A 25,040-nucleotide genomic window follows, 5' to 3' on the forward strand; every position below is an offset into this window, starting at 1 on the left:
TATTTCACACATTGAAAAGCTGAAATACACCTCAAAAATTTAAACACGAGTATTTTCACTATTTGTATTTTAAATTAAAAATTTAGCGTCATGGAAAATGGGGAAAATGAAATTGGAACTTTTAAGGTATTGAATTTCAGTATTTTGTTATTCGCAACTCCAACGAAACTATAGGGGGCACTGCAGTCACTGTCTAATGGCGGACGAGAAAACTAAAACAAATGCACGTGGTAACGAAGAAGATGCTAAAAGTGTTGTGATTTTTGTTCGTATGTATGATTTTTTCGCTTTATTCTTTTTAAATTAATTTTCAAAGTCTTGTGGATATTCTGGCCCACGTAGAAAGAAATGAGAATTCAAGAAGCATTACTAAATGTCAAAGATTAATGCAAACTACGTAGTTCATAGTTCTAAGCAGCTATTTCCATGATTTTGAATTCGATTTTTATCAATTCTTGATAAAATTAAATAATAATTGTGGCCTGACAAGAATAACAATTAATGCTAGAAAATTCAATATGACATTACAAATTATTATCAAAAGAAGAAGATACTTTTTTGCCTTGCTTGGCTAGCGCTTATTGTTTTGCATTTGTAGCTGAGTTATTTCTCTCGAATTCCCGAATCGGTTAATTTAAAATTTTTCTGTTTCGATTTTTCTAATTTCTGAGTTACGATTTAATTATGTCATGTTATGCAAATCATCAACAAAATTCCCATGGATATATGGTGGTAGTTTTCTTTTTCAGTTGATAGACCATTATTTCTTTTTACTTATCGAATTCTGTAATCTTACTAGCATTTTATTCCACTCATGATAAAAAATAAAAATAGTTTAACTAAAAACGCGAAATCTCGCCAAGGCTACTTTGCTCGCACAATACTAAAACTATAACCCTAAACAAATTTGGCGAAACCTTTCAGCTGAGAATAAAAGGAATAAAGTAAATTCTTTCTCGGTTAAACATTTTTCATTTTGTTCTACGATAATATATTCAAGAAAATATTTTGCATACTGTCCATTCCAACTAAATGCTGCTGTAAAATATGGTTAGTTTAATTAATTTAAGATTAAAAAAAACCCATATTCTTACAAATTCATACAAAACAATAAAATTTTTTACCTTGTATAACGTTATCCAAGTTTGTTAATCCAGAATTTTCGCTTTCACCATTTCTCAATCAACTCATATTTTAGAAGGAAATAATGAAAACTAACATTATTTTGAGAAGCTCGAGAATACTACTGAGGGACGAATTAATTTCCGTAGCTGAAAGCAAACTAAAACACATCGATTGCGTTAATAAATACTCAGAACAAACTGCCTGTGTTTACGTCAGCAGACATACGTGGAGCGCAACGTGGCAATGTTTTAGTTTTCCCGGCAGTTTTATAAATCACCGCAAGGTAGCGTACTCGAGAGCTGGAGTTGCGAGTTTTCTTAAAGTTCAAAACATCTAACATTCTAAGTACTAAAAATCAAACTAACACACATGTCTTTCTTCCCTGTCATCTTCTATTTCATTATTAGATAGTTTTTTTTAATGGAATTGAACACTCTATGATCTTTACTGTTTTCTTATATTTTACTCCTTTTTAAGAATATCAAGTCATATTTTCCTGCCTTGGAAAAAATCATTACAAAATCTTGAACTCCACCTTGTCAGTATGTTAATTTAAAAACTCTTTTGAGAAAGACTTCTAACCCAGTCATCCAACCACCTATCTCTCAGCAAAGAACTTACCAATCATTGCTATTTTCCATGCAAGCATTATCTGTATGACACCGCATGTTTTCTATCTCAATCAGAGTTACTGGTTTAAAAGTGAATATTTAAAGAACTAATTTAAACTAATTATTGAATGCCTAAGAATTGAAAACCACCTCTATTTATGCATCTTAAAGCAGGTGGGAGACATTTTGACCTTTCACCGTTCCCCTTTCTGCCCCCTCCCTCGCCTTCGTCTCCAGTTTTAGGGTGGGAGTGATATCGAAAGATCGCTTTGTATGTAGAAATGAAGATGTTTACAGCTCTTCTCAAGTACACCGCTTAGGCTTCAATCTGTTAGCAATAAATTCCTTTCCCTGGTCACATGAGACTTTCCAGAGCCAGTCTCCAATCATCTGTTTTTCTTTTTGGCCTACTTTACCAGTAAAAGTCAGACAAAGAAGCAAAAAGCATAAAGTTAGACTTAATGCATGCTTAAAATATCACGAAAAAAAAATCAGAAGTAAATAAAATAAATAAATTTAAACGTGTTTATGTTTCAGGAAATACATAATTTTTTAAAAATTTATCTACAGTGAAAATATGCATGTATGTATGCATGTATGAATGAATGATGTTGTAAAGTGTATTGTTTGAAAATTTCCTTCAGTTTTTTGCACTAATAACTAATAATGTACAGTATGCAGTGCAGTTTTAGTTATTCTTGCTTTGCTTACAAAACCTAGAAATTCTGTTTTGCCTTTGTACACTGCAAATTCATTTAAGTTTCTTAAACTGTTGATTCATATGAGTTTATTTCAAAATCTTCAGTCTTGGGCAATTTGTTTTCTTCACCACTGCTGTGTTTTTATCACTAATTTTGTGACTTAAATCTAGCTTTTTCCATTTCATCAAGCTTGATATCTAAAGTCATTAAATGTAATGCATTTGCTTGAATATCACCTTCATCCAGCAGTTCTTGTGAAACAGTTCTTGTGATTTTGCGATTGCAAGAATTTGTGTTGCAGTTGTCTACTTGGATTGTCCTGACTTCTTACTCTGACTTGGGATTTTTACCATCCCGTTGTCGTTGGTCATAGTGTCAAAAATAGTCAGAAATACCTCGGAAATTGCTAGTTTTTTTTTCATATTTACTAATAACAGTTGCATCATTAAATTTTAAAAATGTAAATACAGTGAAGCACTGTTTATACGTTTCTCTTTTATATATTTTTATCAGTTATATGTTTTTTTAAATTGGTCCCTGCAGAGTCTAATACACATTAATCTATACCTATTTATTTTTTTCATTTGTACTCTTTTTTCATACAGTCCCTTCAAAAATGTACAAATCGTGCTTCACTGTATTGGTTTAACTTTACTTTGCTAATTTTTTGATTGTATTTGCAGGGTGTTTTGGTTGATGAATTTGGTCTGCCAAAAATTCCAGCAAGCTAATGTGATTCATTTCATTCTTGTACAAATGGCTTAGTTATCTGTTGCTTACATTAAACTTCTATTTGAAATACTTTGCTATTGAAAATGTGGTAGTACATGTATCAAAGAATGTATTTTTAACCATCACCTTGGCTAAAGAGATAGTTTGGAAATTTCGATGTGTTAGGGAAACCAATGAATCCTCAAATCAAGTGTACAGTAACTGCAATGTGAAGCAGAAGAGAAAATTTACATTCTATTTCCTTGTACATTGTTAAAATAAATGATTCACAAATTCTATTCATAGGCACATTAATAAACTGATTTATTTTATGTTTTATTAAGTACTGTGATATTGTTGATTCTTATGTATATGAGAAACATTTGGAAGCTGTCTTTTCTTGAAATTGACATTTTGAGTTTTATTGCAAAATAAAAATTATTTCGGCTTTTTTTTCTGTTTTTTCTTCAACAATTTAACAGTAAATAAATACATAATCGGCATGATGCATCATATTGGAGCATACATGACCCATATTGTCAATTATTGTCAATATCTTTCAAATGAGCACTTTTCTATTAACAGCAAAAGTTGGTTTCATTTTCAAGACACTCTCTGAATATGATAATGTAGTTCAAAACCATGTGGTCATTCAACATCAAATCAACAAAAGAAAGACCTTTTAGTGTCATGTCAAGTAACTTTAATAAAATTTAAAGGGTTGATTCTGCTCATGTATTAACTGAGGAAAAAATTATATTACTTTTTTAATCCTTAGGTTTGTCTAAAAAATTCCAAAAGTAGCAAAAACGGAAATTCTGGTACTTAAAAAAATTTATTTCTTCCCAGCTCCTCTAAGAATATAGTTTTCCTAGTTGTTATTTTAAAACTCAGAATAGGATTTCATATGATATGTCAACTGGCAAGATTATGTGATATAAACATTTTAAGATCACAAAAAACATTATTTAATCTTTTCTAAAGCATGATTTTCAAAAATGAGAAGGAAAAAATACTTCCTAATACGGTCAGGGCCGGATTTGGAAGTGTGGAGGCCCCAGGGCAATGATGGAGTGAAGGCCCCTAATCAGGGTTCGAAAAGATCATCATATTTTCGAAAATATCCGATACTTTGATATATATCCAAATATTTTGATATATATGTATATATCCGATATTTTCGACCCGTGAAAGTTAGGATATTTTGTAAAAATTTTACTGTGGGGACCCCTTTGTTGTGGAGGCCCGCCTGCCCTCCCCTAAATCCGGCCCTGAATACGGTGTATATGTGGTAAAAAATTCAGACTGAGATTGCTTTGAAATCTCATTAAAATGTAATACGGCAGCTTCTGGATCACTCAGAATACAGTTGATCTTGCTTATAACGAGTGCGAAGTATCATAATATTACAACACTATAACACAGTGTTTTCCAAAGTGTGTTCCACAGAACCCTTGGGTTCTGCCGAAGGATAAGAAAGGTTTAGCCACGAGTTGCATAAAGTTATTTCCCAAAGTAATTTCAGAAAAAGAGAAACTTTCAGCGATAAAAAATGCTTCTCTAAAATGATAGAAATAAGACATTTTTAATTCAAACTTTAAATATCTTTGTATCATTACCCATTTTCCTTCAAATCCTTATTCTCTTATACCCTTTGGAAATAGTTTCGATTATGCCTGCTCAGTCATAGAAAACGAGGTGCATCATGGCCGGATAATTGAACAGTTCGGGTAATTAGAGTTCGGATAACTGGAACCCTACTTTGATATAACCCTAATTAAATTTAGAAACCAGTAATTATGTAATGAGGGGGGAATAATTCATGTCAGGGAATTTACAAATTAAAAACATCGATTTTTTTTTTAAATAACCAGAATAAAATTTTTGTGAAATTATTTCGGAAATTAGACGTTTAATGGAGCTTTAAACGGTAAAAAATATTATCAACATCTATGGAGTGATACAAGCAATAATTTAAAAAATTATAATAATATTTAAAAAAACGAGTTGATGTGTGCATCACATGACTTCCTTTTATTCCAATTTAATGTGATTTTCTCATTATTGGCAGTTTTAATGTGATTCAATAGTTTACTCTCTAAATATCACCAACAGTGGCCAAATTGAAACCAGGTTAAAAAAAAAGAAAGAATTTAAATCGCCAAATTTGTCGCCAAATTGGCGAAAAAACTTGGCGACTAAAAGACTGGCGATATATCGCCAATTGTCCCAAATTATAACACTACTTGAGTTTACATCGAAATTAACAATGATTCCCCCCCCCAAAAAGGCAATAGACCCCCTTTGGAGCATCCGAATGCAACCAAAAACTGAGGTGCACAACTAGACCCCACTAGGAGTCTAATTACCAAATTTCAACTTTCTAGGACATTCCGTTCTTGAGTTATGCGACATACATACACACATACATACGTACATACAGACGTCACGAGAAAACTCGTTATAATTAACTCGGGGATCGTCAAAATGGATATTTCGGGTGTCTGTACGTTCCTAGGCATATATCAACGTGTGATCGGGTTGAAAAATAAATCAGTCGGGGGGGGGGGGGGGTGAGCAAAACGGAAATTAAGGCCGATTTTTGAGTGAAAATTTTTTCGCGAATACAATACTTCTTTTTTTGTAAAAGGAAGTAAAAATCACCATTTTTGGTTTTGGATCAAAAATGGCCACCAGGGGGGCTTTGGGGGGGGGGGGGATTTTGGAATGCCTCGCCTTCCTAAAATATTTGTATATACAATGTCTACAAACATGCCAAGTTTCAAAATTTATCACAAAATACAGTTTCTTCCCCCGTAGCCCCCTGACTAATGGGGATGTTTTTAATGCTAATTCTCTGGATAAACACAGGTTTATATCTTTCCAGAGAGTAGCAAGGATGGAAAAACCACATTTTGCGTCCTTGCCTCCAGGTGACGTTGTTCCAAAATTTCATACCTTATAGAGTATACAGACACGTCTATGTGGTTAGGAAGACCACTACCAGCTGATCTTTATAATGAAAAATGCCGGCACATCGTGGAAACCCATAACAACTTGTAGTCATTCTGCTCTCTCCGTATATTTCGTTCCTAAAGAAAGGATGTATCGCAAGATGTGGCTGCAGAAAAGTAAGTGTAAACTGCAGGATTGCTTGCATAAACCGCAGAGATTAAAACAAACTGACCTTAACGGTTTATCACCAAATAACACCGCCTTAACAATCTGAGGAAGATGCCCTTTTTGCATGTTTGAATTTTTTATCATTAATTTTATCATTTATCATTACCGCAGAAGGGTACACGTTTATTTCTTACATGCGTAGAGGTCTTTATGGATCTAAGTTGATGTAAATGACATAACAGAGTCCATTAATTTGAAAACAAGTGATTAATATTTCCCTTTTTTTCATATTCGGGACTCTTTCGCAGAGTCCCGAAAATGAAAAAAGTCAAAAAAGTAGATAGTTTTCAAAATCTCACGAATTTGGAAACACATTGTCTCTGCCCCTATTACCATAGGCGTATCAACCGGGGGGAGCTTGGGCTCCCCCTGGAATATTTCAGACAGGCTCAGCTCCCCCGGAAAAATTATCGCTCTACAGCTTTTTGCCGTACAGTTTGCCTCAAACCTGATTTCAAAAATGTGATCTGCTTTTTCTAGGAATTTCCACATAAAAAACAACAAGCAACAAAAGTAGATGACAGATGGAGTGGTCAATGCATTTGAGTTCGCTTTCACCCTTTTCCTCCCCATATATATCATTCAAACAAATTTTTTAATTTCTTTAAGACTTAAATTTATTGTTTTTGGTGGGAAATATTGTCAAGAGAAACAACCTAAATAAGCGGCATACCTAGAAATTACTTTTCGCGGCGCATGTCATTGCTGTGATAAAGAAACGCAATTTCTAAAACCATCCCAGGTGAAAATTAAAAAAAAAACTTTGTGCCATTTATTTTGACCTTTGTAAACCGTCAGGGATAGATATTTTTTGAAGTTATAAAACTGCAAAGATAAATATCAAGAGATATCAAGATATAATCAAAGAATACTAAAGGTACTACAAGAACAAAAATTCACACTAATAAAAATCAGGGAAATCTTCATTAGACTATTCAAAAAAACCTCCATAATTGTAAAAACAGTTACAATGTAAAACACAGTTTAAACGGTGCGAGTTTAGTGAAAGGAAAATTTTTGAACAGATAATAATTTAAGAAGTTAAATTTATTCTTGTTTTTCGCTTTCTCAAAATTAAGATTTTTTTGTCGCTTACAGATATATTTTCATGTTAAAACTGTTACTTTTCATTTATTATTTCAGAAAAAAGCTCTAATAATATTTTATAGTTTCTATTAAGTATTTTTGCTAAAAAGTATCTGAACAATTTAATACATAACGAACATTTCATTTTACCACATTTCAAACGTACTGTTTTTCCGCCCTCCTCTTTCATTTATTCCCTTTTTCTAGTTCTCTGAAAATCACAATGTCTTATAAATGCTACGCAGCTAAAGCCCTCCCTTACCGCCAAAACTATTTAGAGTACCTCAAATATTGTTTTCAGGACTCCGATTTCCTGAAAATTTCCGGAAGAAAGTCCCTTAATACCTGGCCCTCCAACAACATATGATATCATATAATGTTCCGTTTTTGGGGCTTCAATTTCAAAAACTTGCTAGGCCCCTAATTCTACTAACAAATAAAATCTACAGTCGTTTTTTTTAGACAATTTCGAAAAATTACTGGCGCGCTGCTCTTGAAACCCTTCTCTCTGATATTGAAGAAGAAAAGAAAAAAAAAAAAACGCTCCTTAAGACTTCAGTTTTGAAAGTTTTCCCAGAGGAGAACAAACACTATGCCCTTTTCCCCCCTAATTGGAGATTGTCTACAATTGCGTTTTTTGGAACTTCAAATTTGAAATATTGGGAGGGAGATGTAAATCGATTCGAAAAATCAATCGAGGACAATCCCTGAGTTACATCATTTTCACTTAAGTCAACAAATCTATCTATACTAATTATATAAAGCTGAAGAGTTTTTGTTTGAATGCGCTAATATCAGGAACTACTGGTTCGAACTGAAAAATTATTTCTGTGTCGAATAGTTCATTTATTGAGTAAGGCTATAAGCTACTTTTTTATTTTTTTTTAAATCAGATTGTCCGAAATATTTGTAATTGCAAATTAAATGTTTAATTAATTGTTTAGTTTGAATTCCTAATAGATGGCGGGGTAAGTTAACTCATTGAGAGGGCGCTGGCCGACATTGTCACTAGCTGCGAGGAACCATGCCGTGCGGCTCAGACGCTACGCTATTGCTGGATTGTTGTGGTCAGCGAACTGATTTTTGAAATTTGAGACTTTTTTTCGATATTCAAGTAAATAATTTGATTTTGTACGATTTTTCTATTGGGTTCTGTTTTCCTTATTTCTTCAACGTTTGTTTTTGCTCTTATAGTTGAATATAGTTACTTATCTAAGTAAACAATTTGATTTGCCGTATTATTCAATATTGTTCTTTGTGACGTTTTTAGTAAAGTATTGTTTATTTGGAGAAACATTTTAACTAGCAGAAAAACCCTCTTCACTCGCTAAAGGGCAGGGTTACGGTAGCGTGTTTGCTTGACGCGTTAAGTGATGAACTATACAGTTGAAGGATTATTTTGAGTTTTAAAGCTACTGTTAATCATTTTATGTGTTTTGGCGCATATTTTTAAATTCCAAAGAGACTTTAATAGGATTTTTGAAAAGGTGTTCGCGTTTTAGTTGAAGAAAAATGATAATTTCACAACAGAAGGGGGGGGGGGGGCATGGATTTTTTTTTTATTCAACGGACTTCTTTTAAATTCTTAGCACGGGCATCGCCGTGCGGGTACTACTAGTATGGTAGATATATAATCGTATTTTCAAAACATCAATTTCGAAACATTTTCAGGGACAAACATTTTTTCCCCTCAGCATCACCAAACATTGCGTAAAACTACGATTTCAGAACTAGAATTTCAAAAAATTCCGGGGGAAAACCCCTGGATCCCTCAATTTTTACGTGCTCATCTTCGAGTACTGAGAGTCCCCTTTTCAAAACCGGAAGTTTTATCACCGAACCCCCCATGGGCAATGATATTAAATATCATTGGAAAAAATGCTGGGAACGAGAGATAGAGAGATGGAAGCATCGATGCTAATTTCATACGAAAAAAAAAAATTAAGTCTGCAACCCCCCCCCCCCTTCCAAATTATTTTCTGGTTGCGCCACTGCTTCTACCCCTTGGATCCCGTACATTTCCTACTATAAGCCCCAGTTCCCCCTACTTTTTACAAAGCTCCTACGATTCTGCCTATTACAGTTGTAACAAAAGCAAAAACACATTTTTTAAGGTAATTTTGGGCTCTTTAATTTAACAACTGATGTGATGATTTTGCTTTCAAGAAAAAAAAAGTGAGATATAAGACGAAAGTTAAAAAAACGGAATGCAAGATAAACCGAAAAAATGGAATTCCAAGATAGTGGCACGAGCCCCCGTCAAAACCCATCTACCACCGGGGACCTTTAGTATGTTCGTTAGGAGATCTTCTTGTGCATGTGTACCAATTTTTATAACTAAACGTTTAATTTTCATCCTCATTTCGGGTCTTCGTTTGCTGGACTATGGTGGGGGAGGGAGAGAAAGAAAAGATCATCTGCATATATTTTTGTCTTTTTGCATTACTCACCTTCTTCCTCACCCATCTGCCCTCTAATTTCAAGAAGTAAAATCCTCCTAATAACCTGCACTACTTCAGACCGAAAAGAGAAAAGAATCATATGAAATAAATCTTCGAAGGGATCCAAAAATGGAAAAGAGCGAAAAAATGATCAGTTTTCCGAAAATTCACTAATTTTGAAATTTAATTTCTCGTTAGCTATTATAGATACAATAAAAGTAAAAAAAAAATTTTTTAAAGATAATTTTATTTTCTTTAATTGATCAAATAACAGTTTTGTTTGCAAGTAAATAGTTTTTGAGATATAAGACAAAAACGAAAACGCGCACTTTGATTTCAAAATGGTCGTGCGAGCTCTTTCCCTACCACCGGGGACTTAAAGTGCCCTCACCTGCTTTCCAGTTTCAATAAATCAAATCCCCATAATGATTTTCACTATTTCAGACTGAAGAGAGAAAGGAATCACATCAAATCAATCACTAAGGACGCTCCAAAAACAGAAAAGAGTGAAAAAATTGTCAGTTTTTCAAAAATTAACAAACTTTGAAATTTAATGTCTCGGAAACTATTATAGTTACAATAAAAAATAAAAAGTCATTTTAAAGATAATTTTACGTTCTTTAATTCATCAAACATCAATTTTGTTCGGAAGTAAACAAGAGTTTTGGGATATTAGACGAAAACTGAAAAAAACACATCTCTCTCTCTCTCTCTCTCTATATATATATATATATATATATACATATATATATATATATATATATATATATATATATATATATATATATATATATATATATATATATATATATATATATATACATATATATATATATATATATATATATATATATATATATATACATATATATATATATATATATATATATATATATATATATATATATATATATATATATATATATATATATATATATATATATATTAAGGTGGTTCTTATTTATATGGGAAATTTTTTTTTTAGGAATTCAACAAGTGACGCCCCCTAGTTTTGTGACACTATAATAAAAAGTAACGTGTGCAAAATTTGAACTCGATCGGTCAATAATAACACGTGCCCCTAGGCTGTTGAACTTTAACACTTTTGATAATTTTCTCACAAATCTTCGAGTTTTTACTTCAGACCCAGTACATCGTTTCTCCTAGGTTTACAAAATATTTTTTACAGTGAGGTAGCACTAAAATTAATCTTTTTAATTACTTTATATCATTTAAAGATTTTACGTTGAATAAGAATGAAATAATGCTTTAGAAACTTTCCTTAATCGTACGCTTTTCTCAATGTATCTCGATAGTGTGTATTTTTGTCCGATAGTCTTGGACGGTCTGTAAAATAAATTGCTTTGTGACACATATTTGGTAAATTAGTTGTGAAATTCTTCGATAATTGTGCTCCTCTTTTAGTTGTATTATTCACAATTTTCAGTATTTAACGATCTCTCTTCCCTTTAAATAGCTTCCTTCATTTTGCCGTGAATCAGGATCAAATAGGAAAAAAATCTTTTAGTATTTGTAACTTATCAAACAGTTTTATTGACTCGTAATTGATTCTATAAAGAGGAAGATCTTTACTAAGGAAGTATTCCAAATCATCTACTGTTATCTGAAATTTGTTAAACAGTCATCAGACACGTCTTCCTTATCACAAGCATTTTTTGGACTAGTCTTTTCCTATCTTCAAAGTTAATTCCTTCATCCAATACGGACAAAGCTACTAGTTTATCCCCTAAATACCATAAGTAATTTATGAATTTTCCAATCACTGCTTCTGCTGCATGTTTGTCGTCATTTTGTACGCTGCTAGTTTTTCAGACAGATTATATTATTCAAAAGAGCCTTGATTGGATTGCTGCGAAAAAACATATCTTCATACAGCATTTAATTGTAAAAAAGCTTTGTACAACAGCATTGAAGTGCTTTTTTTTCAGGTAAGGTCAGTTTAAATTGTTTCCTAAATATAAAAATTTTCAAACAAAAATTCCTTTTGCCACCCATGTGGCTCAGGGATAAGCTCCAGGTTGCCGAAAACATATCCCTGTTGGAGGAAATTCATCAGGAAATATTACTACAAGTTATGAGAATTCTCTGTAATCTTTCTCAATTCCGCTTTTTACGAACAATAATATGTCATCAACTTCGTCTTTTAGAATTTAAGTGGTATGTGTGCCGCCTGCCTTGTCTAGTGGTCAGAGATGTCTGACTGCGACAGGAAGGTCCGGGTTCGAATCCCGGCTCGGGCATGGACGTACTTTCTCTCTCCTGTCCTTGTCCTTCCTTTGTGTGAATGTGTTGTGCTGTGAATGGTTGCCTACTATATAAACGGGTCCTTATGGCATGTGTGTACTGCAGAAGTCGGACTTCCCACCAAATTACGGTACAGTTGGAAAAATGAAGCAACGCACCCCAAATTGCCAACTTAGCTGGCAAACGACAACAACAACGAGTGGTATCTGTACTTGATTGAAATGTTATAAGTTCTGAATGATGGAGATCTTTCTACAAAATTTTGAAGCGCTTAAATAATTGAATATCTGATCTAGAACTAAGAAAGGCAAGAACTTCTTTAAGGACACACTCTGCAGTACAATTTCAAGTGCATGATGATAGCAATTCAAATGTAATATATCACCGTTCAGTTTTTGCTCTAACAAATAGCATGCACAATTTATACGGTTGGTGCTACAAGTCGTTGTATCAAACATTACAGTTAGAACAGTTAGCAATAAAGAGGATATCATATACACTGTAACAAATTTCGGAAACGTTTCTGGATATATCAGAAACGTTTCCGAAATAGTAGGAATCCTTCATCCAATAGCGAACTCCTCAATATTCAGAAAGCTTTTTGTTATTTCAAGATATCTAGAAGCGGAAGTGATGACGCAACGCTTCGAAACCTATTTCATCCTTCCAACACAGGCGCCAATGAGTCGGAAATAACGAGAACTTCTTTTTTTCTTATCTATGGTTGCTGCAGTCAGCAACTGTTTAGCATTGGATTGCTTGTTATTTCATGCCTAGAGAGTAGTAAAATGTGTCGAAACTAATTTTACGCCTTTGCATTTTGGACTGCCCTTGATTTTTTAGACGATGTACGCAGCTATTAAGTTAGTTAATAACCATTTGCTTCTTTACAATTTCCAATGCGACCATAATTAGATATATATTGTGTGTTTAAGCGTGAATAGTTTCAACACCCGTGTTTATACTTAATGAAACGAAACCCTTTGGATTACTTATTCAGTTGTAATGGAGGTACTTAGATTTTCTTCCGCTCATGTTCACTTGTAAGTATTAATGAATATTTTAAAACATGTTGTTATATACATTTATATTTTTGTTGATTTGCATTTGATGAGGCTCCAATTGTAACTGTTTTTGGGTTTATCGAATTAATTTAAAGTTATCCTACATACCTATGTGCGCGGTGTACTATTTGTTGTAACTAACTGAAACTGATTAATTACGCAAAAGAAGTAAGATTTATATTTGAGAAGCAATCAAAGAAAAGTTATTTCGAAATACTTAGATGTACATACATTTTGATTCAAAAAGGAAAAAAAAATCAATTGTTTAATTCATTAGAAATATGGTAATGCAAATATTTTCTTGTATTGTAATATGCTTCACAAAAAATGTGCCGGTATAATTTATCTTTTTTTATTATAATTAATTCATTCATTTAAAAATATTTATACCATTAGAAAATGACCATGTTATCTATTAGTAAAAACATAGTTATGAAATTAATTCATCTGCTTATTCATTTTGTTAAATGTGGTTAACGATAAAAAAATTCCTTGACATTAGTTCCGAAAATAACATTTCCTTCGGGGATATACTAGTTTAATGTAGGACAGTCAGGAGGAATGAGTCAGTGGCAAAAATGGAACAGTTGCATTTACATGCTGAAATAAAAAGTAATATTATTTCATGTCATCGTTTTAAAAGTGATCAGTTTTTAAATACTATGTTATTAATATGCAATGCACATATGGTGAGAAGACGAGGGGCGTTCACCACGCAGATTGTGCCATTGACATTTTCAAGGGGTTGCTTTTTTTCAAGGTGGGAGGCGCTTTATATCATTTTATGGGTGCACCATCACTCTTATGGTGTGGGGGGGGGGACTCTCGTATATATGAAATGGAATAATCATGTAATAGAGTTCAATGTTTTAATAAATAAAATATATAATGCATTTTGCGCACACTCTAAATCAGTAACCTATTTTGATTAAGTATCTATATTTGTGATAAACTGGAAAAGGGCAAGAACAGAAGAATAAACCCGAATGGTTCCAGCAGGGGGACTTTGGTGTCATATTTAAATTCATCAATTTCTCTGTTGGTACTTTTCGGTACACTTTGTTCGTCAAAGAAATTGACTTGACATGAACGAATTTCGGAACGCAAAGTGTAGTTAAGTTCTGTCAAATTTTATCCGAAAATAAAAGCTATCAAGTTTGATACAAGATATGTTTTTAAGTTCTGCATTAAAAATACAATATGTTGATAATTTTGTCTTGAAAATATTGAGAGAAAACTGAAGTTTAATATTGTTTAACAAACAATCCCACTTTTGAGAAAGTACTCCCCTTCGCTCCCCCGACGATTTTGTGATTATGAATGAAACTACTATATTATTTCATAATTTTTCAAAAATTTATAACTGTGCATATGTTATGCTGTTAACCATGCTATTTGTCATTAGAAATTCAGAAAAAAAAAATCCACGAATGATTCTAAAATTGCTTGTTTCATTGCTCTTAGATATGAAAAAACTGAAACTGATATGGCATGCAATACTATAGTAAAGAATTATTTTTTAGAAAAAATCACGGAAAAAGGATTCCGAAATTCTCAGAAACGTTTTTGAAAATTGTTTGGAGAATTCCGAAATACTCGGAAACGTTTTCGAAACTTTCATGAACCACAGCTGCACGGAATACTCAGAAACATTTCTGGAAATTACGGAAAGAGGATTCCGAAATACTCAGAAACGTTTCTGAAAATTACAGAAAGAGGATTCCAAAATACTCAGAAACATTTCTGGAAATTATAGAAAGAGGATTCCGAAATACTCAGACACGTTTCCGGACATTACAGAAAGAGAATTTCGAAATACTCAGAAACGTTTTTGAACATTTCATGAACCGCAGCTGCACGATATACTCAGAAACGTTTCCGAATTTTTTTTACAGTGTACAATTGAAGAAATATCTAAGGAATTCCGAGTAGCTGTTCAATATTAGGACCTGAAGCTATCACGGTAATCCTGTTGGCATTCTTTTTCCAGTTACATCTGGGTGTAGCTTTCTATCCCAGTGAATAACTACAAAATCTAAATTTAAATTCATGAAATTTAATTTTACCTCTCGAAGATTTTCTTTTGCTCTCTTAAGGAATGTACGATTGATCACTAGGTCATTTGGATTTAAATTTACTGCATCTACATAGACTGTAAATAAATGAACAACATCTTTATCCCTAATATGGCATTTGTCTAACAGTGATGAAAGACGAGCAGATATCAATAGTTGTCAAGCTGTTTTGCACTGTGGTAGACCAGCTGTAAAAAACAAAAGTTCAACAGGTTAGGATAGATACCCATTTCGGTTTCTAAATCTTGCGAATCGCAAGTATTTGATGATAATAAAGGACTATGTACTGAAATAGAAAAAAATTAATTTAAAGTATAGATTTCTACATTGTTCCGATTTGAATATATTTTTTTAATTTATATTTTAGCTATGGAAAATACAGTATATTTTTATGTTAGGAGTAATCGAGGATTTTTCGAAATTTATATTTTAAAAATTAAAAATTGCATAAGCATTTAGGTATGTTTATAACTAAAGAACAGAGAATTAAAATATAATTGCAAATACTTATATTTATAGCATTGAAACCTTGCGACTCGATTTGCCACAAACTATTACATACACAGGGAATTTTGTAAATCAACACCCCATAGACCTGGAGGAGGCAATTTGTTGTTGTCAAAGATCGTTCATTAATGGCCTAGGCCATTCATTAATAGCCTATAGAATCCCTTGTGTCCATCTTGATGGGAAGAAACGTTCCCCTGCCGCTTGGTTGGAACAAGCGCAGAAGAGCGGTACGCTTGACCCAAGGCCATTGGTGTACATTTTATTCTCTGTAACATGTTAAATTTTACAGAATGAAAGTGAGATAATGGTCGGTCTTGAAGTAGCAGCACCTATTGAGGTTCAAAATTACTTTAAATATAAAACGTTAGAATATTTTTACACAAAAATGAGAAAATCCGCAATTGTTTCTTCGAAACTCAAAGAAGGGGGCCCTAGGGGCACGTGTTAATATTCATGGATTGACTTAAAATTTTTCAAGGATCATTCATTTGTACAATGGAACAAATTGAGGGGGCGTCACGTAAAATATCTGCAACTTCAAAAATAAGGACCACCCTAATATATATATATATATATATATATATAAATTCTAGGTGGCGCTGTGAGCTCCCCTTACCACCGGGGACTTTTAGTATGTTCATTAAGTCATCTTCTTGTACGTATGTGCCAATTATCAAAATTACATGTTTTTTTTGTTTTTTCAAACCGTTCATTGACTAGACTAAAATATGCCACACACTTCTTAGTGAACTATTTTTTTTTTCTTGCTGAATTACTCCTTCTCAAAAAGAAAAAAAAGTGCAGTTTCTTGAAAAGCAATAAAATTTTTACAGGTTGTTGAACAGAAGAAGTAATATCATGCAATAAACAGCGGAAAACAAAAAATTGGTTTTTAAATAAGCAGTATCTTATAGTCCTGGCCCCACAATGTAGTCCCGTAAAAATTTTTAGGTCCAGAGAATTTCTCTTTAGAATCTTGATCTGTAGGTGTTCTAATATGAGAATATCTTGGGTAGACATGTTGAATCCTGCGCGAAATAATTTTACAGGCCATCAAAGAAAGCGGCCATTTTGGTTCACTTGCTCATTACGTTTTTCTCAACGGGCGTACCTACAAATTTACTTTTAGTTTTGAACTGCAGTTTTTGGAGTTTAGGAAGTCAATTAATGTATTAATTATGTCATTAAAGCCGCTCTAGCTGTTTACACTATTTTACGTGGAGATATCTCTGACATTTGTTGTTGAATATTCTGGTTACTAAAACGTGTACAAAAATTAATAACTAATCTAAAATGCTCATTTTAAACTCATGTTTATCGCATACATGTTTCTTCAACAACACAATAAACGAAAAGTACAATATTAGTTACTTTTAAAAAAGGTTACGATCTGTTTTTGCATTGCATGTTATTGCACTACGACGGACGTCTGTATCATTTGATGCCGCAACCACTCCTTTTGAACAATTTTTATCAGGCCAGTCTTTGGAAAAATTCGTAGATCTGCATCTTATAATGAGTTATTCTAATTAAGCTCTTTAATTATCTGTCTCAAATCTCCAATGAAAAGTATTGCAGATTGCTTTTTCATTAACTGTTAAACCGCTAGCAATCGCTGGAAATGTGGCATTTTAGGACATTTCTTTGCGTGCTAGTTACAGGGTCGGATCAAGGAGTCGGAGACCCTTAGGCATTAGAAGTGATGGGGCCCCCTAGAGCCATCGCGAGGTCAGAAAACAGGAGCGGGGGTCTGTAGCATCTAAATTTTTCACACCCAACGCGCAACACATATATTTTTATTGAATACAAACAAGGAAGGAGCACCCCCCCCCTTTTTTTTGAAGAAATGTAACTCTTTTTTTTGTATTTGCAACTTTGATATTTCTTCGGGCCCCTCAGGACCTCGGGGTCCCTAGGCTACTACCTACATTGCCTATTTGGTAATTCGGTCCTGGCTAGTTATTGTAAATTTTCCTTATTTGATACTGAAGACCAGAAATTTTCTACCTGCATAGGTACTATAGTTTTTCTGCCAATTACAGCAAGGTTTGTTGTGCCCTTAGTTGGTTCTCTTCTCATCCTTTCAGATTATTTCACAAAATGCTGCAAATAACTATCGAACATAACATGAAGTTCATGAAAAGAGCATACAGAAATGAATCCATGCAGAACATTGCTGATAACTTCGCTAAAAGTTTTCTTTATTCAGCGGACTTGTCACATGAAATATGTAACGAGGGCAGTTTTTATTAAGGTTACTTTGCTAAATAAAAAATGTTCCGGTAATAGATATTTCTGCAATCTAGCTTGGTAGGTGAATCACAATCACCAGGAGCGTGAAAAGAGGGAGGGGAGATGAGAAACATGTTGGCCTGGGCCTTAGCCTGAAGGGGGCCCAATACTTTTAAAACTAGGGGTGAAATATATGGGTAAACAATATGGAACGGGGCCCAGAAAAGTAATTTGTGACGGGACCCAAAATTTGTGTTCACGCCCCTGACCATCACATAATGTGTTCGTTGGAAACAAGCCGTTAGCTAAAATATTTTTAACGCATTCTCCCCCTTCTTTCGCTATTTCCATGTTTCTGCACCCTTGTTAAAGTTGATTCTTTCCCATTAGCTTAGAAGTGATATTTTATAAAGAACTGTGCGCATCAAAGCATGGTAAGTTGACTGTCGAAAGTAAATCAGACAATTTTTGAAACAAAATGTATCCAGTCTAAACTGGCGGTACTATTCTAATCAATGATTCATGATATCCATGATGCTGAGAAGGCGAATCTTGACACTACCATTCACAAGTCGTTTAGTGAGAAGGCTGTCAAGTTGCTGTTTCAGAAATCTCATAGGGATTTATATAATGATACATAAAATCAACAAGTCTTTTGACATTTTCATCAAAATACTGGCTACAATTGCCTGTTAAAAAAATGAAGCGGGACACTCTCACAGTGATCCATTAAGTGAGAACTAGTAAGACCACGAAACACATTGCATATCATTAAATTTTCATGATACTCTAAATACCACTCGGCAACATACTTTTTCTCGTCTGCCCTGCAATTTCTCCGACACTTTTCTGTGACCGTTGAATCGTTTCTTCCAACTTAATCTCTGACTTCAAAGCATTGAATTTAATATTCTGTTTTTTAACAACAAATTTACCTTGAATGAATTTTTCCCACAGGGAGGGACACTCATTTTCTAGCGACCTTATCCTCTCTACGTACCATGTTGCATAGTAGATAAAGGATGCAATCAAATACACGAAAGACTGGAAACAATAATTTAACAGTCTGAACGTATAATTTGTAATTTTCTTCGCGATCAGCAATAATCAAGTGTTTTACAAGTGATACCAGTGAACGAAACACTTCCCAATACCAGCACAGTTTTGATTTGTTACTACATCCCTTAACAAAAACTCAATCTCTGTTTTCAAGCTTTCAATATTTGTGCGTAACGATTGAATCATTATTTGACATTTTTCCTCATCATTTGACCCAAGAGCATTCTGAACCATCTTTACTCGCTTAGCAGAACGTCTCTTGTAGTATAAATCCAACATCTTATAGTGATTTTCTCAAGATTCTCAATGATTTTCTGCAGCTTCTTATGAGCTAAAAGCAGCAGCAAGTACGTTTGGAGATTATTGTCTAGAAAAAACCAACAAAGAGTCATTCTTTCTTTCAGAAGCCCAGAAAAGAATCCTTTCATTATACTTTGTTACGAGAAATAGTTTTATTTCATTAATATAAACCAATGATGCATTTTCATCTACATTGAACATTAAGTCTTTTATTTCTGAAAGAATAAACCCATGCCCAGCATTTAAAAGATGCTTTAATATTGCACAGTTCAAATTTTGAGGATAGATGCTGCCCAGACTGTGCATTGGTTTCTCGCTCATACTTTTGAATATAAGAACTTACACAGTTTGGATGTGCATATAAACTCGCAGCAGAAAGATTCATATCGCTGTTAAGATTTACTACTCTGTCTTAAAACTTCGTCTTAATTTGGTTCTCCTTCAGTACTTTCTGATTTTTCTTAAACATTGTTTTCACTTTCCAAATAACTTGTCTGTGCATTTTTTTCTACCACACCTCACCTTAGCGTGTATTTCTTGTAGCACTAGTTGCTGCAATGACACACTATATTTTCTTGCAGCGTTTTTCAATATTGCGTATTTCAGGAGCTTCACGAACTCGTTTTTGTCGGAGAACATAATTTTTCTCTTGATTCCTTTTGAAAACTACATATTCGTTTGTTAAAACTGTCCCCAAGATGCCTTTAATTGCCCACTAAAACTTTCTGAACTCAGTTTAGAAATATCCATTGCTTAAACAGTTATTTGTCACAGAAAAACATGAAACAAAAAGTTTTTGGAACTGTGGAATATTTTTACTCGAAAACAATTACTTTGATAGCAGACGATGAATAACCTTGAACAGTGGTGGAGCAAGGGGGGAGGTTGGGGGGTCGGATGAAAAATAACCCTATAGCCACTGGTTTTAACATGAATGCAAATTTTAATACAGTAGCTTATGCATATGAAAGGGCTGTTTTGATCAACAAATCCCTTCATATGGTATTTTTGATCAAAAAGTCCCCTTCATAAGGTATTTTTGATCGATAAAACCCATTCAAAAGGTTTTTTCATCCAAAAAACCCCTTCAAAATGTATTTTTGATTGAAAAAAACCCCTCCAGAAGGTTATTGCTGACTGCGCTATTGACCTTGAAAAATATTGATTTACACAAAGGATTTTACACTTTAAAATCGTTTGGTTTCATTAAGAGTTATTAATTTTTGTACACTTTTTAGTAACTAGAATGATAAACAAAAAACGTCGGAAATATCTCACGTAAAAATTGTGGAAATAGCCAGAGCGGCTTTTATGACGTAACTATTACATTAATCGACTTTCTAGGCCCCAAAAATTTCAATTCAAAACTAAAATTAAATTTATAGGTACGCACGTTGCGAAAAACGTAATGAGCAAGTGAACCAAAATGGCCGCTATCTTTGAGGTCCTGTAAAATTACTTCGCGCAGGATTGAACATGTCTACCCAAGATATTCTCACATTAGAACACCTAGAGATCAAGATTCTAAAGAGAAAATCTCTGGACCTAAAAATTTTTACGGACATACATTGTGGGGCCTGGAATATTATATTTAAACGAGCAATTCTTGTGGGTATGTATATATTTCGTATCTCGAAAACGGCTCTAACGATTTGGATGAAATTTTGGATTTAATTGTAAATTAGCATTCTAAGTTGATCTACATCAGTGTTTTTTCTGTAAAAACGCGATTTTTTACAGAAAAAGGTTTTTTAATACAAAGTTTAATTGAGTTAAGCCTTGAAGTAAACTGTGAATTGACGCATCAGGCAGACGATTTGCAACCATAACAATGAAAATTTGTCTCTTCTCGCTTTAAAAGTTTTAAACTTGCTTAGGGTTGCCAGGCTTGGCTGATATGGGCCTCTTTGGCTAATTTCAAACACACTTGGCTGAAAACAAATTCAAAAGCATTATGTAAGTCGATGTAAGGCTTCTTTCTTTTTTAAGTGAAACTATTGCTTGACCGTCCTATTTTATTTCATTTATTTATTTTCTTTCTACACTTCAAATAGTTTAACATGTTTTTTAAATCACGCATCTAAATTTTATTTCGAAAAAACGTATATCTTGAGACTGTTTAGGTTTTGTTAAGACAGTTGTTATCATTTGTTGGAATGGTTTGTGGATCATCAGTTTGGATGGATATCATGCTGTATGTAGCATTTTCTGGCGTAAAGTGACCAACTACACTAAAAGTACTTATTCAAAAAGAAAATCTCGATTGAAATAAAATAGTGAAACGCATCATAGTATGAAAGTAAGTATTCCGTTAAAAACCGATTTCACCACAGCAAAACTGGCTCTAAGGTCAAAATATTTTAATTACTGACAAGAAAATTGTATAGTGGAAACAAATGTGACAGATAGTTTAAAGCAAAATGTTGATTTAGTTATATTCAGAATCTTCTTTGTTTGGTACTTTGGTGTTATAAGAAGGTCGAGTGCTTAATATTTCGTTAACGTGAAGCTTTTCAAGCATATTTGGAAAAGTATTGAACCTTAGAAAAACACGAGCTGACAAAAAATAATTCTTTTAAAACCGAGCGAGGCTCGGTCGTCCAGGCACTAAACAATAATGTCGCTAACTCGTGCTAAAAATCTATGGTTGTGTTCGATGAGCGAGCGGTTGCTCACCGGTCCGTTGATGACATGACAGATAATGACGTCAGCTCCAATGCTTTAGCATAGGTTGATGTCATTTGCTGCCACGTGATTAACCGGCCGGTCGCGCTCGTCGAACTCAAGTCATAATTGCAAACGTATATCAGTCGGACCATGGCCCCACTTAACTTTTATAGGCCGTGAGAACCGCTGAAACTCATAGCAACAAAGAGGGCACTACTGGGAGCCCCTGTTTCCATTTCGTTGCCATTGATTGGTGGATGCAGGGGTTTCCTGCGGCGCCTCTAGCGGTCAAAATAGGCGACGTCTAATCAAAAATAAGCAAACTGTGAAACGTTGACATTGTTTGGTGGATGCTTAGCTGCACCGGTTTAACACAGAAAAGTAATAAATTGCCATGGCCCGTTAAGCGGGTGACCATCTCTATTCTCTACCGGAGATGCAGACTCATTTTTAGAAATTTAGAGCATTTTCATGATCGAAATGACGTAATGAACACCAAACGAACATAAGACATACCAGCTGCCGAAAGGAGGCTGTTTTTATATCCATCGTACTAGAAAATAGCCTGTCAAGGGATGACGGGTGAAAATTGCTTCTATATTTGAACGAAGCAATTGCCTGTTTGGTGATATTTTGATGGTTGAAATTGTAACCCTAACTCCAGTGAATTAACCCTAAGCTCCAGTAGACATTCTCCTAAAATGAGTCTTACAAGTAAAACAGTAAAGTTACCGGATCCAGTTCAGCCTTGTCAAAATAAAGCATTATCATGCATGTCAAACATTACGAAAAAATATTATCAAATTATTATGCCTTAGTGCGAGTTTCATTGCTGATGACGTCAGGAGTGTTACTCGATCGTTCGCTATTATATATTATGAGGATTACGCATGAATTAGGCAACGTGAAACTATGAAATAATTTACTATGGAACTGCTTTCATATTTTACTGCAAAAAACGTGAATTCTGTTGATAAAACTTCTCTGCTTCTGAAGTTGTACTTATTTTACTGTGCGTTACTTATTTTTAAAATGTGTTGTAGAATAGAATGTCACCGTTGAAATTAATTCAGGAGAAAAAAAAAAAAAAAAGAAGAAATGACTTTTTTTTCACCAAAATGTTTCAAAACAACGACTCCAAAGCACCTTGCGAATTTATTTGTTTCTATGTTTAGAACATTTATCCTCGTGTCTGAATGGTGGAGCTAAACAAAGCTTTTTTGAAGCAAACACATCATTTATCCCTTTATTGGTAAAGACAACGGCTCTATTGGGAATTCGCAAATTGCTTGTTTGCAATAAGCAAAAGAAACAACAGTTGTGAGTTTATTTAAGGGGAAAAATCACCTTTCCGGGCATTTTTTTTATATTTAAAGAAACATTCTTGAATACACATCAAATTTGAAGTGGTTTAGCAGTTATTGCGTGAGTGTGTGTGTCTGGGGGGGGGGGAGGGGGTCCAAAAGTAATTTCTGGAGGGGGCCGGCGAGTAAAAGTTGCTTTTCCGTTGAAAAACTTTTCACTCGAAGTTTAAAGATTTTTTTTTTTTCAGGATTCCTTGAAAACTAAGTTAATTTACTTTAAATTACAGAAATTTAAATACTAAAAAACTTGAATAATGCGAACGAGGACGTACATATTTAAAAACATTTTAAGTCAACGAATTTTTTTAATTCCACCCATAATTTAACAGTGAAAGACATTGTCATAACAAAAACACGGTGATTATGGTCTGACTCTGGTAAAATGATGCTTGACCTTGGACGAGCTTATTTTTAATTGTGTCGAAAGAGAAGAAAAACCATGTCAATGGCCAGAGCGGGGGAGGAGGACTACTGCCGGTCCCTAGAAGATAGAAGAGAACCTCTGACCTCTACGCTCTTTCCAAAATGTCACCGAAGATAATTTAAAATTGCAATTTTATTACTCCAATTTCGAAAAATTTCGAGGGGAGATACAAAACCGCTTTTTCTGCCTTCATCGGACAAAAATGAGCATCAAATGTATTTTTAGGGGGCGAGGAGGATTATAATTTGAAACAATTTCCGAGTTTCGTACTATGGAGGGGAGGTAACTAAAAACCACTATCTTGTTACGCCTACAGTGTCTCCCAAAAGTGTTCGTACACCTTGAAATTTTGTAGTAAAACCAAAATAACGCAAAACTGAATTTGAATATGAAGTTCAATTTTTTTTTCACACCATTCCTATGCCATTATAAATAAAACCCAGTAGTTTTTTTTCAAAATATTGCCAGATTTTATTTTTGAAATTTGTCAAATAATTAAGAGACGGAGAAATAATGCGTCACAAAAGTCATCGTACACTCACATTTTTTCGAATAAATTCATGATTAAAACTATCATATGTCATTTTTTTATTATTTTTGCATTATGTTGACCCTTTGAAGTCATTTGGCTTTAATTTTTTGTTTATTTATTCCTTAATATTGTGCTTATTACTTTAAAATGACTGGTATTTGAAAAACACCACAAACACCATTTGAAATTTGAATTGTTTCCTCACAGTAGCGGTAAATTGGTTTGAAATGTCTCGAAATTAGGTAATTTACGTTATTTTATAGTGAAGTGCTTGATAAAATGCTTTAAAGACAAGAATTGGATCGAAAACACGGTAAGAAAAGGTCAACCGGCAAAGTTAACAATGCGTGATCGGAGGTTTACAGTTAAAAAAAATTATGAAAAATACACATTTGAGTGCTGAAAAAATTTCTGCAGAATTGAACGAAATATTTTACGTTTAATTTTCACCTCAAATTGTTCGCCAAGTTCTCTGATTAGCTGGATTAAATGGGACCTCTTCCTGCAGAAATTTTTTTGTTCGTGCGAATAACAGTAAGCTTACGCTTTCTGTCGCAAAATCAATGATAAATAAGCTCAAAACGTTTTGGAACAACGTCTTACTTATAGATGAAAATAAATTCAACATTTTGGGTTAAATTGTTGTATAATTGTAAATAGAAGAAAAAAAATAGGAACTTAATCTGAAGA

At 33.7% G+C, this 25,040-nt stretch overlaps 1 protein-coding gene across 1 annotated transcript in view; it reads left to right on the plus strand.

The window, feature by feature from the left end:
• The window catches only part of LOC129217059 (charged multivesicular body protein 5-like), a 33,370-nt gene extending 29,771 nt beyond the window's left edge, over positions 1 to 3,599 (plus strand). Inside the window, exon 8 of the mRNA XM_054851304.1 lies at positions 3,121 to 3,599. Within this exon, the coding sequence (XP_054707279.1) occupies positions 3,121 to 3,168 (48 nt within the window). The 3' untranslated portion in view covers positions 3,169 to 3,599. The remainder of the gene's footprint in view (positions 1 to 3,120) is intronic.
• The last annotated feature ends 21,441 nt before the right edge of the window (positions 3,600 to 25,040 follow it).

Source organism: Uloborus diversus, chromosome 2 (genome assembly GCF_026930045.1).
Source record: "Uloborus diversus isolate 005 chromosome 2, Udiv.v.3.1, whole genome shotgun sequence".
NCBI lineage: Eukaryota > Metazoa > Arthropoda > Arachnida > Araneae > Uloboridae > Uloborus > Uloborus diversus.